At 48.2% G+C, this 14,336-nt stretch overlaps 3 protein-coding genes and 1 non-coding gene across 6 annotated transcripts in view; all 4 read right to left on the bottom strand.

Moving 5' to 3' along the window:
- PTPN6 (protein tyrosine phosphatase non-receptor type 6) overlaps nucleotides 1-275 on the bottom strand; it is a 45,194-nt gene extending 44,919 nt beyond the window's left edge. Inside the window, exon 1 of the mRNA XM_055002803.1 lies at nucleotides 160-275. The gene's annotated coding sequence lies outside the window, so the exon portion shown is untranslated. The remainder of the gene's footprint in view (nucleotides 1-159) is intronic.
- A 6,502-nt stretch (nucleotides 276-6,777) lies between these two features.
- On the bottom strand, nucleotides 6,778-10,206 carry C18H12orf57 (chromosome 18 C12orf57 homolog). The gene is made up of 3 exons (XM_055002836.1): nucleotides 10,006-10,206; nucleotides 7,673-7,849; nucleotides 6,778-7,283 (listed from the first exon to the last, which is right to left on the bottom strand). The coding sequence occupies exons 1-3, from the start codon at nucleotides 10,076-10,078 to the stop codon at nucleotides 7,135-7,137; spliced, it is 399 nt and encodes a 132-aa protein (XP_054858811.1). The 5' UTR covers nucleotides 10,079-10,206; the 3' UTR covers nucleotides 6,778-7,134.
- A 478-nt stretch (nucleotides 10,207-10,684) lies between these two features.
- Nucleotides 10,685-10,745, bottom strand: LOC129345872 (U7 small nuclear RNA). Its single transcript, XR_008598633.1, has one exon. It is a non-coding gene; the product is annotated as a U7 small nuclear RNA (small nuclear RNA).
- A 2,076-nt stretch (nucleotides 10,746-12,821) lies between these two features.
- ATN1 (atrophin 1) overlaps nucleotides 12,822-14,336 on the bottom strand; it is a 63,233-nt gene continuing 61,718 nt past the window's right edge. For all 3 annotated transcript variants that reach the window (XM_055002417.1, XM_055002416.1, XM_055002415.1), the window contains one exon: nucleotides 12,822-13,749. In XM_055002417.1, coding sequence (XP_054858392.1) covers nucleotides 13,716-13,749 — 34 coding nt within the window. In that variant the 3' untranslated portion in view covers nucleotides 12,822-13,715. The remainder of the gene's footprint in view (nucleotides 13,750-14,336) is intronic.

Below are 14,336 nucleotides of genomic sequence, written 5' to 3'. Positions count from 1 at the left end.
CATTCCTCAAAGGGAGAACGGGAAGGGTTTCTTCGGATTTTTTCCTCCCCTGCAGTTCTTAATGCAGGGAAAGAATGCAAGAGAGGCCAAGCGCAGGCCAGAGCAGGCAAACCTTTCCCTGCAGCACATCCGAATCGAAGCCAAAAGAGTTCCGTTTACCTGCCCGAGCAACCAGCCTCTTCTGTGGCAGCATAGGGAGGGTGGAAGCAGGAAGGCAGCCCCACCTCACATGGCCCGGCCTGCTACAAAAGACTCCATTCTCTCCCTTTGCAAATGTCCCCCCTCCCCGCCAAGCCGCAGTTAATCGACACCCAGGAGAGCTTTGGGAGGGGAGAGGCTTGGCGACCTGAGGGGAGCAGGTAACCAGGGGAGGGACTTGGCGTTCTCCCCGCCCCGGCCACCTTCCGCTGGGGCCCTCCCTGGTGGATCCTGGAGCAAGTGACAGCTGAAGGCCGAGAGCAAGACCTGCTGGCCCGCCAGGCCTCCGCTAGCCGGACCCCTCCGAGAGTGCTTCTGGTCTCTCCCTGAAGGGTGCCCAAAGTCTGGATTTTGCTCCCTTTTTTCCTCACAGGCCACCTCTCTTGCAGACCCAGTTCTTATCAGAGCATAATATACCCAAACGAAGCACAAACGTGCTTCTATTTGAAACCATTTATTTATGCAGGTGAAACTGTGAAGGCCCCTCCAAGGAAAGAAAGTCGCCTCGCTAGTACAAAGCAAAAGCCAAAAGATACCTTTTATTAGGACCAAGCCAAATGGTAAAAAATGAAATTAATTAATAAACAAGGGATCGTATTGTGATGCATCCAAAAGACGCTGAGGACTGAACTCCACACAGCATTACAATTCTGTGACTGGAAAAGGGAAAGCAGGTCTACTCAGAATCCTACACAGGTCTATTCATCGGGCTGACTCTCAGGAAGGAGTTCTTAGGAAGTTAGGAGTACACTTCAAAGTGTTCCTCAACCCCAGATTGTTCTTGGTTGAAAAGCCTGCCTCCCGCTTGCTTTAAACTGTGGGGGGCGGGGGACAGTATTTGGTCATCAAGCTGCAGCTAACTGCGGGCAATCCCAAACAAGGTATTTTCAAGGCAAGTGAGAAGGAGAGGTGGTTTGCCAGCGCCTTCCCCTGCTGGGTCTACCAAGTACTGACCCTGCTTAGCTTCCAAAATTTGTCTACACGGTGCTGCCTTCCCTCCCTTGTGCCTTACCTAAGTTGAAGGGTGGTTCGGTGGTTAGAGTGCAGGTCTAGCATCGGAGGGACCGCAGGCAGAATCCCCACTCTGCCATGCGAGTCCATTGGGTGTGTTGCGCCTTTCCAGTCAGAGGAAGAGGAGTGCAATGGGAACAGAAGATTGTGGAGGTGAACCACTGGCTGCATTTATGGTGCTGGCAGGAGTGATTTGGATAATGGGACCATGGCTTATATTTTCCTGAAGACGGCCTGCTTGCCCGCGAGGGACTCCACCTGTCAAAGAAAGGGAGAAGCTCTTTGGAAGAGATCTGGGGCCATTCCGTGGGAGGGCTTTAAACTGACATCGCAGCGGAATGGAGACATTTGGGAAGAAGGAGAGCAAACAGCAGAGGCCCACCTGGGAAGGCCAGGTCAAAGGGGGGGAATGTTGCAGGGCTGCTGGTGCCGATATACCGATGCCCAAAGCTTGGGCAACAAGACAGAGGAACTAGATCTACTAATGCAGATGGAAACGCATAATAGAGAACGCGGCAGTTGTGCTGCCGGACTGCTCCCATTGAGGCTGTGAATTTGTGTGTCTGTTTGGTTTAAGACTTCAATCTTTTTTTCCCTGTGTGTGGCACCTGGTTACCGCCCTGAGGAAGCAATGACCTGTGAAATGGGAATATGAAATATGCAAGCATGAGCCCGTTGGCCCTTTCATAGGAGTTTTTGGTGTCTAGCTACTCAGCGTATTGCCCACATACGGACATTGTTTGTACACATGAACTGATTACCAACCCTTTTCCTTTATAAGTATATACTACATATTTGTGGTCTGAACCAGCTTACTTTGACTTTACATTGATATTGGTCCTGGCACTTTGTAAATTACTTCCATGTACTGACTGTATTGTGTTTTGCCATTAATTTGTCTGGATATATTCGGCTTTTGGTCTCTAACCTTTGAATTTTTGTATATATGACTCACTGAATTTTTGTATATACGACTTGTATATATGACTCATATCTTTGATTAATTTTCACATATGCTGTTTATTCAATTGTATTGTCATTACTATAAGCATATATATCATATTTTCATAATTCTTTTGGTATTGTAGTTGCTGCCTTCCCCTTCTTTTTGTTTCAGCGATAAGCCTGGCAGAACATCTGTGTCTTACAGGCCCTGCGGAATTGTAACAGGTCTTGCAGGGCCTGGGTCTCAGCTGAATTAGGGTTTTACCAGGCTGGCACCAGAGTCGAAAAGGCTGTGGCTCTGGTTGAGGTCAAGCAGACATCTTTTAGGAACAACCAGCAAATGCTGACCAGGGGAATGCAGGTCCCTCCAGGAAGCATAGGGTCCCACAGATATGTGGATCTCAGTTTGTTTAGGGCTTTGAAGGTCATAACCAAGATCTTGACCTTGATCTGGAATTCACCCAAAAGCCAGTGCAGCTGATGGATCCCCTGGTGTATTGGGCTCTACATGGGGTCCCAGTAAGAACCCATGCCGCTGCATTCTGTTTATTTTATTGCAACAAATGACAAACAAAAGTTCACATAAAAAAACAGAAACATAGAAACAAAAAATACATGAAAACATAGAGGGAGACATACCATTTTGACATTTTACAGAATTTCTTTAAGGTCATTACTTAATCAGCAACTCTTCTGTATTACCCATATCTTAACTAAACATATAACTTTGACTCTACTGCGAAGATATCTGCATTTTTTATCCCCCATACTTCAGCCTATCATACCTATCATTTGTTGCCAACCTTATAACTCTTAATTTTCAAATCCAAGATCATTAGCTCTGACGTCTCTTTTGCATACAGAAAGTTCATGAAAGGTTTCCAGATCTTCACAAAACTGGCTGTTGTTTTGTCCCTCAGCAATTCCGTTAATTTTGCCATGTCCGCAATCTCCAACATCTTCACTAGCCAATCATATACTGTTGGAAGTTTATTCGATTTCCAATATTGTGCATAAATTATTCTTGCGGCCGTTGCCATATATCTAATCAAAATTCCAAATTCATTTTCTATTGAAATATCCACTAAACTCAATAGGCACATCTCTGGCTTTAATTGTAATTTACTCTTTAATATTTTTTGCACTGTTAGATGTATTTGCTTCCAATACTTTTTAGCAACAGGGCAGGTCCACCACATATGGTAGAAAGAACCTTCATTTTTTTGACACTTCCAACATCTGACACCCCATTAAACATCTTAGCTAATTTTTGTGGGGTCATGTACTACCTATACTTCATTTTGTAGAAATTCTCTTTCAAATTATAACATAATGTAAATTTTAGACCAAAATTCCACATTTTCTACCATTACTCCAAATGGATATTATATCCAAAAATTTTAGCCCATTTAATCATATAGTCATTCACTTGTTCCTCTTCCAGTTCAATTTTTAACATAAATTTATACATCCTAGATATTAAGTGATCTTCCTTTATACATAACTCTTTTTCAAATGTACTAGTTGTTTCCTCCATACCATACATTTTAAGGTTATTTAAAAACCTTTCTGATAGTTGCATATATGCAAACCACTGACAATTAAAACCATTCTTTCAATTCCTCTCTAGAATGCATTTTTATTTCCTCTTGTGATAAATTAGATTGTAATACGTTAACCACTTATCTTTATGTACTATTGCTCTTCTAAATAACGCCTCATGTGGTGAAAGCCATAATGGTGTTTTTGTTGTTATTCTTGCCTTGAATTTATTCCAAATTCGTATCAGGGCTTGACGTATAATATGGTTCTTAAAATCTGCATTTACTTTAATCTTATCATACCACAGGTATCCATGCCACCCATATCTTAGGTCATGTCCCTCTAATTCCAGGAGTCTATTCTTTAACTTTATCTAATCCTTTAACCAAACTAAACAGGCAGCTGCATAATATAGTTTTAGATCAGGCAGCCCCAATCTACCTCTTTAAAGCTCACTACCGCGCCACTGCATTCTGGACCAGTTGCAGTTTCCAGGTCAGTCTCAAGGGTAGCCCTGTATAGAGCAAGTTACAGTGGTCCAAAGCTGGAGGTGACCATCGCATGGACCACCATAGCTAAGTCGTGGGAAGAAGGATAGGGGACAAGCTGCCTAATTTGGTGAAGATGAAAAACCAGCAAACGGGCAACCTTTGTGTCCTTGGCCTCCATTGAAAGTGATGCATCCAGAGCCACATCCAAGCTTGAAGTCTGATCAGGTTGAATATGATTAACAATAATCTTCTCAACTATAACATACGGTTCTTGAGGAATCACTGGCTTGAAAGGGGATGAATCCCCCGTCTCAAAAGGAACAATCACATCGGGGTCTCCCAGTGCATTTAAAGCATTGTTTTGAGCAGGAATATGAGGAAGAGTTCTTCAGCACTGCCACCGTAGCAGGAACCAGGTCATTTTGCAACGTATTATCGTTTTTTACCAAAGCGCTATTTTTCAGGGTTGAATACAATGCTTTGAGTCTAGTTAGCAAAGAGGACTGCTCAGAGGGTGGCCATCTGCTAAAAGAGCAGAGTAAATCCAAGTCAGTTTGATCTCAGTGAGTTGCTGAGCCAGTGGAAACATTGGGGCTAGTTGTCAACGGGGGGTTAGCATGCATTTGCCACTTCATGCAAGGAGATGGTACAGTCAGGTCAAGAAGCAGAGGAGAATCATTCTAGGACCAAATTACACATCTGGCATGTCAGTTGCAAATGTAAGTCACATGTAACTTGGTACTTCATGAAGAAACAAACAAAAAATCCTTGTTCCTGGCTGCTAGTTTGCTTTATCAGGGAAAGATATTATATAGAGGAGCACTGTTATGTGACCCCCGCTCTGGCACTCTGAACTGGGTGAGCCCATATATTTACATTTATTTTTTTAAAAAATTGTATCTCCAGACACCTACAAGGCAGTGAACAAAAAGTAAAACTAGCCAACGAATACAACCCACCCAATTTTAGCAATCACAAAGCCATCATTTAATAACAGCAGCATAAATCATTCTTAAAAGCAAGTAATGAAAAATGATAGAGAGAACTATAGTTGCAATCTTTTCAAGCAAAAATGGCACAGGGGGTGCCATTTTAGCCTGTATTAACTACATACAAGGGATTATCTCTTCTCTGAGGAAATAAATGCCTGCCTTCTTTGCAAAATTGATGGCTATGCAGTTGAACATTGATCAATGCTTGTCTCCTGGGAAGGATTCTGTTCGCCCTAAAACTGACACCAAAGATAGACACACTTTTTAAAATAGATGCAAATGAAATAGTAGTTCTGCCAAGGGAAATAAATTCTTTTCCATCATAATTCTCCTGTAAGATGCCTTATCTGAAGTGGCTGAAACCATATGAATCTGTAAGCAATTTTCATTGTCTTGTGAATCTATAATCTCAACCTGTATTCTACAAGTCTAAGATTCCTTGGTGCTGTTGGAAATCCACTTCCTCCCTAGCCAAGAGTGGCAAGAGCGATGGAACCCCCACTTCTGAATATTCCACATTGGCTTGTCTTGCTCTGACCTCTCCTATGAAGGAATCTTCCCGCCCTGAATTTTCAATGTTATTTACCTAAGCATTTTCTTTCATTCTTGCAAAAGGAGGCCAAAGGCATGAAAACTTTACATTTCTGTAGAATAACATGGTGTCAAACTAGGATTTGGGAGACCAGAAATGGAACCCCTGCTCTGACATGCAGATTCTTGGGGTGACTTTGGGCTAGTCACTCTCCAAGCCTAACTTACTTCACAGTGTAGGAGTGTAGGAGACAGTGTAGGAGAATTATGTTGTAAAGTACTTTCAGTCCCCATTGGGGAGAAATCAGGTATAAACAAGCAGGTCTTGAGCAATATATGCATCAGGTTTCTTGAAGAGCCCAAACCCATGACCAAGGTGGTCATTAGCAAATGCCATTACATAGTCAACTTACATTCAATCATAGATGCGCATTCTACACAGCTTACATCATTCTCCTCTCCTCCACTGTAGTCGCACAACAACCCTGTGAGGCAGGTCATGCTGAGAAAGTATAAGAAGGGGCAAGGGAACTCCCAACATCCGTGGCCCAATCCTCAGCATTTTCATTTAAAAGGTTAAGTAGGTGGTGTGAAAAACCCTAGAACTGAAAGCAACTGGGGGAGACTGTACTGACCTGGCTGCACCAGCGGTCCGATTTAATCTAAGACAGCTTCATGTGCGCAACAGCCATTACAACACATTATGCTTTATTTACTTTGAAATTCTGCAGCACCCCGAGACACCTTAGGACCCAGCAAGAAAAAAGGTCATACAAACATGGACTAAAGAAACCAAAAATAAGATGAATATTCTTAATTCTTCCCCTCCACAGCTCTGTAGTAATGAGTGAGGGAAATAATTTTGGAGGGGGAAGCACGTTAGTCACAGCACAGAGTTTTGCACCGTAAAGATGAACAGTTTCATGGTGGAGTAAAATTGTCTAAGTTTTGGTAGACTTGTTGAAATAGTGCTAGCCTTCAAGGCACCACAGAACTCCTGTATATTGAGTACAGGAAAGTATCTTTTCAATTCTGACACCCCTCAATAAATTCCAGTCAGTACTCAATTGTTATAAATTACATTTTTTATATATCCATCCATGTGCATGTATATAAAGTCTCAGCATTTATTAGGGTTGCAGGATGAGATTACAGAGAACGAAGCAATACTTCCATCTTATGTGCCCCTAAAATGGCTCCCCACTGCGGTGAACTTTGACACAGACTCAGCCAAAAAAAATGACCAAAAAAATATTTACACCGAAACTTTGTCCTGCAGAAAAGAAATTCACAGAAAGGGCAGAGTCAAGAGAGTGTACGGAAATCACAAAACATCTCTCATTGCACCGAGAAACGTCCCAGAATCCAGGCAACTAACGTGCTTGCCAGGACACTAACAGGGGCCAGAGAGATGGCTGAGGGCTTCAGGATGCTGCCAGGCCCCCATTTCCAGCCCCATGTGGGGGCAGCGTCATCGGAGGGAGAAACATGGATTTCAGCTTCCCTGACATGTTGGCAATCTCCGGGTCCTGAGATTCATAAGATTTTATCAAGCGGGCAAACTTAAGGACTCCTAAGAAAGAAAGAAGAAAACCCCTTGGAACAAGGTCTAGACACATCACCATGCCCTCTACTCTGTTGCTACCCAGGGGAGAAGATGAAAAGCATCTGCTTGGATCCAGATTAAGTCCTCTAACAATGGGGTAGGACTTTCCTGACTCCCCCCTTCCACGGAGCTCCACAAAAGGGTGATCCTGGGAGAAGGAATGTCACAAAGAGGAGATTAGTGGGAACCGCCAGTCAGGATCTGCAAGAGCACCTCTGTTGGCTAGCCTGAGAAATGGGGTGCCCCCTGCCGTTGCCTGCCACACCCTCACTCCCAATGCAACGCATCACCCACACAGGGACAGAGATCTGCAGCACCCCCTTCCCCTTTTAGGTAATTCTACACTTGAGACAAACCTTCCCCATCGTTACTGAAGCCATAGGCTTTGATCACATCCTGCTGGACCTGAGTGGCCACGGGCAGCAGGAACTGTAACATCTTGCCCATGTCATTGCCAGCGTTCTCCCTCGCTTCCTCCAGGCGCTGGGCATTTTCCGGTACTCCGAACGCCTTGATCACTTCTGCCAGGACCACTAAGGGAGAAAGCGGGGGGGGGGAGAGACTCATCAGGCATCCATTTAACGCGAATAAGGTAAATATAAAGACTACCAGGTGCTTTCTTCTGTTCTCATCCTCCAAGAGAGGTGCATGTCTCAGCCAGCATTAGAGCGGATCTGGGAGGACTTTAGCAGGCCTTTAAATTTCCAGTGAGAGAACAAAGAGCAGAGGCCATCAAACAACTGATTCTTCCCAGAGAAAGTGCTGCAACCCAACGCCAGCGATAAAGTGAAGCTATTTGCCTCCGTGCATTTAACCGAGCATGTTGGCGCGATCAGGTTATAACATCATGCCTGAAAAATCTACTTCCCACACCTCTTATCTTTTCAAAATGTTGATGAAGAGCTCTACTGAGTTCAAAAGCTTGCACAATGTTTTTGTGTCCATCTGGCTGGTCCTAATTTTGTTCTTGTTTTTGGAATCCGCGTGGACTAATGTTCACAATTTTTTATCCCTGCAAGCAGCCACAGACCTGTGAGCTGTGGACACAACGCACCCCAGGAGGGGAAAGAAGCACGGCTCCTGCTTCGGCGCTAGGGCAGAGAATGAGACTCAGGGCCCCAAGCCCATCCATTGCCCAGCGCAAGCACTGCACACTAAGTCATGCCCAAGCAACCTGGAAATAGACTTCCTCAAAGGTCAGGGCTCCTGAGAAGACAAAGTCATATTCCTGGGAAAAGGGAGAAGAATAAGATTGTTCTTAATTTCACAGAATAGTCTTCTGCAGCCCAGTACAAACCATGCAGTGGCTCCCTGGAATACTAGGCAACGCCCAGTTTGATAGAACTGTTGGTTCCAATTTTCTGACTTCAGGGGATCCTCATCATAAATCATCTGCCAAAGATGATGATATCTGATTTATATACCGCTCTTCAGGACAACTTAACGCCCACTCTGAGTGCTTTACAAAGTGTATTATATTATCCTCACAATAATCACCCTGTGAGGTGGGTAGGGTTGAGGGAGCTCTGAGAGAGCTGTGACTGCCCCAAGGTCACCCAGCTGGCTTCAAGCAGAGGAGTGAGGAATCAAACCCAGATCTCCAGATTAGTGTCTTGGCACTCTTAACCACTACACCAAACTGGCTCTCAAAAGATCAAAAGACTACCATAGGAGTATTTTCAGGGTGCACACTCTGGCCAGTTGCCCAGCTACAGGCAGAGTGAGTAGATCCATTTTTTCCCTCCTCTTTTATAATGCCAGAACTCAGAGTTACCTTATGAAACTGGCAGGCAGCACTTTGAGATACAGAAAAAGAAGTGGGACTTCACAGATGGTGGAACTCGGGGAACTCCTTGTAACATGATACAGAGATGGCCACGGGGTGGAGGGGGTTGGGACAGGAGCAAAAGGAGAATGCGTCTGTTGCTAACCATGACAGTCAAACTGGATTTCCTGGTCCCCATGAGGAAGGCCTCTAAATTGTGAGATGCCAGAGAAGAGGGGAAGGCTGCTGCCTGTGCCCCGCTTGTGGGGTTCCCTGGGGCACCTAACTGGCCACTCTTGGCCCTGGGATGCTGGAGTCTGGCACAAAATGGCTCCTCTTGCATTCTGACGGTGCTGGAACTTTACAGAACCCACAGGAAAAGATGCCCCAGAGAGAGAAAAGGGCAAAAGGCACTTTTCTTTCAACAACCGCGTGCACACACACTAGCGGCGCAGGCGGTGCCCCGCCAGGGCCACTGAACGGACAAACCGTCTTCCCCTAAGAGTGTATTTCGACGCAGAGCACCAGCGGGGCCTGGCCGGCTCAGGCGGCGGCCCAGCATCCCAGGTCCCCGGGTGATCCAGGCAGCTGCCCAGGTGGGCCGGGCCGGCAAACCGCCCATCTCGTCAAGCGACATTTGCACACCTACCGACGTGGCTTCACCTGCAGCGCCGCTCTGGGTCCCGGAGGGCGGGCAGCGCCGCCAGAGCGCCCCCCGCAGTCCTGGCACAGCACCCCCGGCATGACCGAGCGGCGCTTTCCCGGCAAGACTCCGCCTGCCCGGCCAGCCCTGCCAAATGCGCCCCGGCCCCCCAATTCCCCCGCCGCCTCCGCGCTGCCCACGCAGCGCAGCGCAGCCGTGCAGCTCCCGGGGGCAGGCCACCCAGCCCGGCCCCGGGAGCTGCAGGGCGCCCGCCCGCTCACCTTTCGCTTGCTCCGCGGTCAAGGCGACAGGCTGCGCCTGGGAAGACGCCACGGGCCGCTGCAGGCTGGACATGAGGCCGACCGGCCGAGGGCGACAGGCGGCTCTTGCGCCTTCCCCGGCCCCGCTCCGCCCCCAGGCAGCCTGCCAAGGAGACGCCCCGCTCGTCGCCGCCGCGCCTGCTCCTTGTCTTCCTTCGCGGAGCGCGCACGAAGCCTCGGCTCAAAGGCGTGGCCAGAGCCGGCCGCCTGCCCGCCCGAGGGGACGAGGCGCCTCCGCGCAGCGGCGCTCGACGGCCGGCTGGGCGCGACGGGCGCCTCCGTAGCAAGAAGCGCGTCGCGTTTGGCTGCTCGCCGCGGGAAAGAGAACCCGGGCGGGGCGGGGCTCAGGCGCCCCCTTTTTAAGGCTGGTCGCTGCGCCGCTTAAAAGCCCCCGCAGCAAAGAGCGGTGCGCAATAGGCGGTTGCTTTGTGGAGGCCTCCACGGCAATGTCCATCAGGGGGTTTAAGAGGCCGGGGAAACGGGGTCAGGGCATAGTCATTGCTTAGCAGGAGGAATGCGAACGTTGCAAGTACAATTGCAAATGTGATTGGGGGGGGGCGAGTTAGACGTTTAAATAATTTTAAAAAACGAGACAATTATTTTAAAGAAATATTTGTAATCTGACTTTAAGCACGTTAGGCGAGGCTCTCTGCTACAGCAGAAAGCCTACTAGACAAATACTAAAAGAGCTGAAATCACTTGGCGGGAAGAGTTGCGCGTTGTTTACCCAGTGAGAATGGACAACATTTCAGGTGAGGGTGAGCAGTGGACCAACACCACATCTCATCCCTGTTGTTACCATAGCCCGAATTATGACTTCTATTTTAGAAGAAATTTGGTATTTTCTACAAAACTTAAGGATTTAGCCCTTAAAAAGCAGTTTATAGAACAGATGAGTTGCTATTCTAATCAGAGCCATTTCATTGGTCACCACCGTTGAAGCCACGCCCCAGCAGCGATGACGGCAAGGGGAAGGGCACTGCCAAGCAGGATTCCGAATACATTTTGCAGCGGCAGGCAGTGTGACAGCCAGTTTGTAAGGATGCCGGAAATCTCGCATCAGGTTCTTTTTCCTTTGGGGTCCGGTTTAAACCATTGGCGGTGGGTCAGGAGCCCACAGGTCAGTGATCCTGGAGAAGTTGTAGGGCACTCCCCAGTTGGATGTCATTCAACTGGCTTTTTAAAACTGCTCAAGACAAATCCAACGTTCGCCTCCCTGTGCAGCATAATATATGAAATCCCACCGACACACGTCTTAGTCATGATTTTGCTTCTAAGCAAGTGAGCCATAGGCAGGGTTGCCAATTTCCAGGTGAGATCTGGAGCTCTCCCAAATCACAGCTGCTCTCCAGATGACATGGCTCAGTTCCTCTGCAGAAAACAGCTGCGCTGGAGGGCGGACTCGAAGGCACCATGCCTTGCTGAGGTCCCTCCCCCTCTTCAAAGCCAGCCCTGTCCAAGCTGTACCCATGAACCTCTGGGAAGTTCCCAGCCCAAAGTTGGCAACCCTAGCCATGGGGCAAACTTGACTCTGTGCTGGAAACAGCCCCGTAAATGCTGCAATCTCATATTCTCTTGGCCACACGTGGGCACTGGTGCCGATTATCCCTCCTCCCATGAAGACAACAGTGCCACCAGTGTATCGGACTGCCCCCCCCCTCCAAAAGCACTCGCCTCTCTTTGTGGTGCAGCAGCACTTTGCTTGTGTGCGGTACCAGTCCGAAATCCCAGTAATCATGGAGGCACCCTGACACTGAGCTACTGTGGTAGCTAGACTATTACTGGGGGAGGGGGGGCAGCTGTGTTCAAGACCCCCCATTGGTGCAATGCTTGTGACAGTCCCTCTCTAATTCTAACCTACCCCATAGGGTTCTTGTGAGGCTAAAATGGAAGAGATTCATGTCCACTGGAAGGAAGGGCAGGATTAAAATGTACTGGCTAGATGGCCTCTGGGGGCTCTCCCTGGGACCCCTCTGCTCTGTGCCTATTTTGCTCAGGGTGGGGGCTGTCATTTTTCTCTTCTCTGCCTCACAGATTTCCACGCTGGCCTCCCATTTTTCCATCGCCCTCTTTGCAACTCCATGTTAGGGCTGCTTTTGGCAGGCATGTGTGATGGTCAGTTGCTCAAAGGTTCCATTGGGACTAACTTGGCTAAACATGCCTGGATTCAAAGTAGTTGAGCACCATCCCCAGGTAAGAGTCAACGTGATGGAGAAAAATCTGTCCCCACCGAAGCCTCATTCCCCCCCCCCCCGTTACTCTTCAAATCAGGAGCTGCTGCTTGGGCTAACTCCAAATACTATTCCTCTCTGGCCCCTGCTTGCTTTGGTAGGAACCAAAGGGAAGAGGCCAGGTTTATTCAAAGGGCCGGACTGCAAGGAGAAAGGATTCTTCATTCAGCGCACAGGCAGCATCTCGTATTTGTGTGCCATCAAGATTTAGAGCAACCCCTCAGGGAGTTTTCAAGACAAGAGGCGGGCAGAGATGGTTTGCCACTGACTTCCTCTGACCCAGTTTCCTTTGGTGGTCTTTCATCCAAGTACTAACCACGGCCCAGGCAGCACCTACCTGTGGCCAAACACCTCCTGCTCCATTCTAGAGCAACAGTTTCCAAAAGTGTCCACCTCCGTGCCTCATAACATGATAGTGAAGGGGTGACTTTTCAGAATCTCAGATCTCTAGATTAGTAACAGCTTGTGGCTACGCAGACCGCTAATACACCACAACCATTTTGGGGAGAAGGGGTTTTTTTAGGGGCAAAGGGGGGAAACTGCATATGTAGGGAGATTCTTCTCCCATAGTTGGGTATCTTTTAATGTTCTTATGTAAATATATATGAGGACAGATCAAGATATACAACTGTGAGATCAGACACACACGTGGGGAGCTCAAGGAATCACAAATTGCTACGCAAAACTGCCACATCTAACAGGATGTGCATGAGTTAAAATACATCAATTGGAATGGGTGAAGGGGGGAAAAGGGGCAGCTGCCATCTTGGAAACAGTCCCACCATGCCATGTTTTATTCCGCCCCCACCCGCCCGAGAAAGGAGAGTAAAGATGAGTTGCCCTCCGGTGACGGCCTCACGGCACTCTCCCCCACCAACACCCACTCACGGCATGGTTACCAAGGCAGCTTGCCTGCTTGAAAGAGTCCTGGGGCCCTGTGCACCTCTCGACATGGCCCAGTCTCTCAGGGGTTAAGCAAGACCACGCCAACGCCATCTTGAGAAGTCCCACAAGGCATTGTTCTTCTGGACTGCAGTGTGTCACTGCAGAGGGGGAGGGAGCATTATTTCCAGCCCCATCATACTCTGACTGGCAGCACCGGCCAAAGGAGAGGGAGGGGAAAGGGCAGAGGAGGCCTGCCGGATGGATGACACCTTTACTGATGGGAGAGACAAGTGAAAGCTGAGGCGATTGTCCCAAAATTCTTGGGGGTGTTTGACACCCGGTGTCCCTCCCCTCTCATCGCCCCACTCCCTCCCAGAGTGACCCCCCCTTCGGGGCTTTCTTCATGCGTCTTCCATCCTTAAACACACAAGGTGTATCGTGCGCTTTTCCTCTTGCCCAGGGTGAACATTGGTCGACTTTCCTCCTCTTTCTTTCTCTGGCTTTTGAAGAAGGAGCTGGCCTCATGATGCCACAGCAGGGGGAATGGGGGTCCATTTAAAGGGGCTTGTCGCTTTCTTTTTTCAGGTGACTGGGGGGAGAAAAAGAACAAGAAAGCCCAAAATGGAGGGGGGAAGGCCATGAGCAGGGCCACCCCACCCTCGCAGAGTTTACGCAACTCATTTCAAGACCCCCAAGTCTGCCTCTTCTGGCCCTCTCCTTTTCCCTACTGAAAAGAGCCCCCAAATGGGCGGGGGAGCTTACTGGCCCTCTACAGGCAGGCACTCAGTCTTGGCAGCTGGTTGGCTGGCTGGAAGCAAGACTCAGACCCAGGCCTTACAAATTCAGATACGCTACGAAAGCAGGACTTTTAGGAGCAGCTGTTCCCCAAAGGTCGGCTTTCAACAAATACTTCCCATGTTCCTATGTCTGTCAAGGAGCCTCCCGAACCCATTTGCAGAGGAGTCTGGAGAATATTCTAGGTAGCACAGTCAAGTGTGAGTGGCACACTAGTCACATGACCCAGAACATACTCCACACCTCTGTGGCTGCACACAGCATGGGAGATTAGGGAGGGAGGGAGGACATTCGCTCAGCTCTCGTCCAAGGAAGCCTAGTTGGACAAGAGAACACCTAAGAAACTTCCAAGGAACCCTGAAGCCCCCTCAAGAGACTCAA

The sequence above is a fragment of the Eublepharis macularius genome, chromosome 18 (assembly GCF_028583425.1).
Source record: "Eublepharis macularius isolate TG4126 chromosome 18, MPM_Emac_v1.0, whole genome shotgun sequence".
NCBI classification, from domain to species: domain Eukaryota; kingdom Metazoa; phylum Chordata; class Lepidosauria; order Squamata; family Eublepharidae; genus Eublepharis; species Eublepharis macularius.
Note: the sequence above shows the minus strand (reverse complement) of the source record. Positions and strands in the feature narration are given on the sequence as shown.

What these genes read in the sequence shown, in the direction of transcription:
- C18H12orf57 (XM_055002836.1), bottom strand. Translation starts at nt 10,078, where the DNA reads ATGTCCAGCCTGCAGCGGCCCGTGGCGTCTTCCCAGGCGCAGCCTGTC. An exon ending in GACCGCGGAGCAAGCGAAAG is followed by an intron (nt 7,850 to 10,005) that starts GTGAGCGGGCGG and finishes TTTCTCCCTTAG; the next exon opens with TGGTCCTGGCAGAAGTGATC. An exon ending in CTTCAGTAACGATGGGGAAG is followed by an intron (nt 7,284 to 7,672) that starts GTTTGTCTCAAG and finishes TTTCTTTCTTAG; the next exon opens with GAGTCCTTAAGTTTGCCCGC.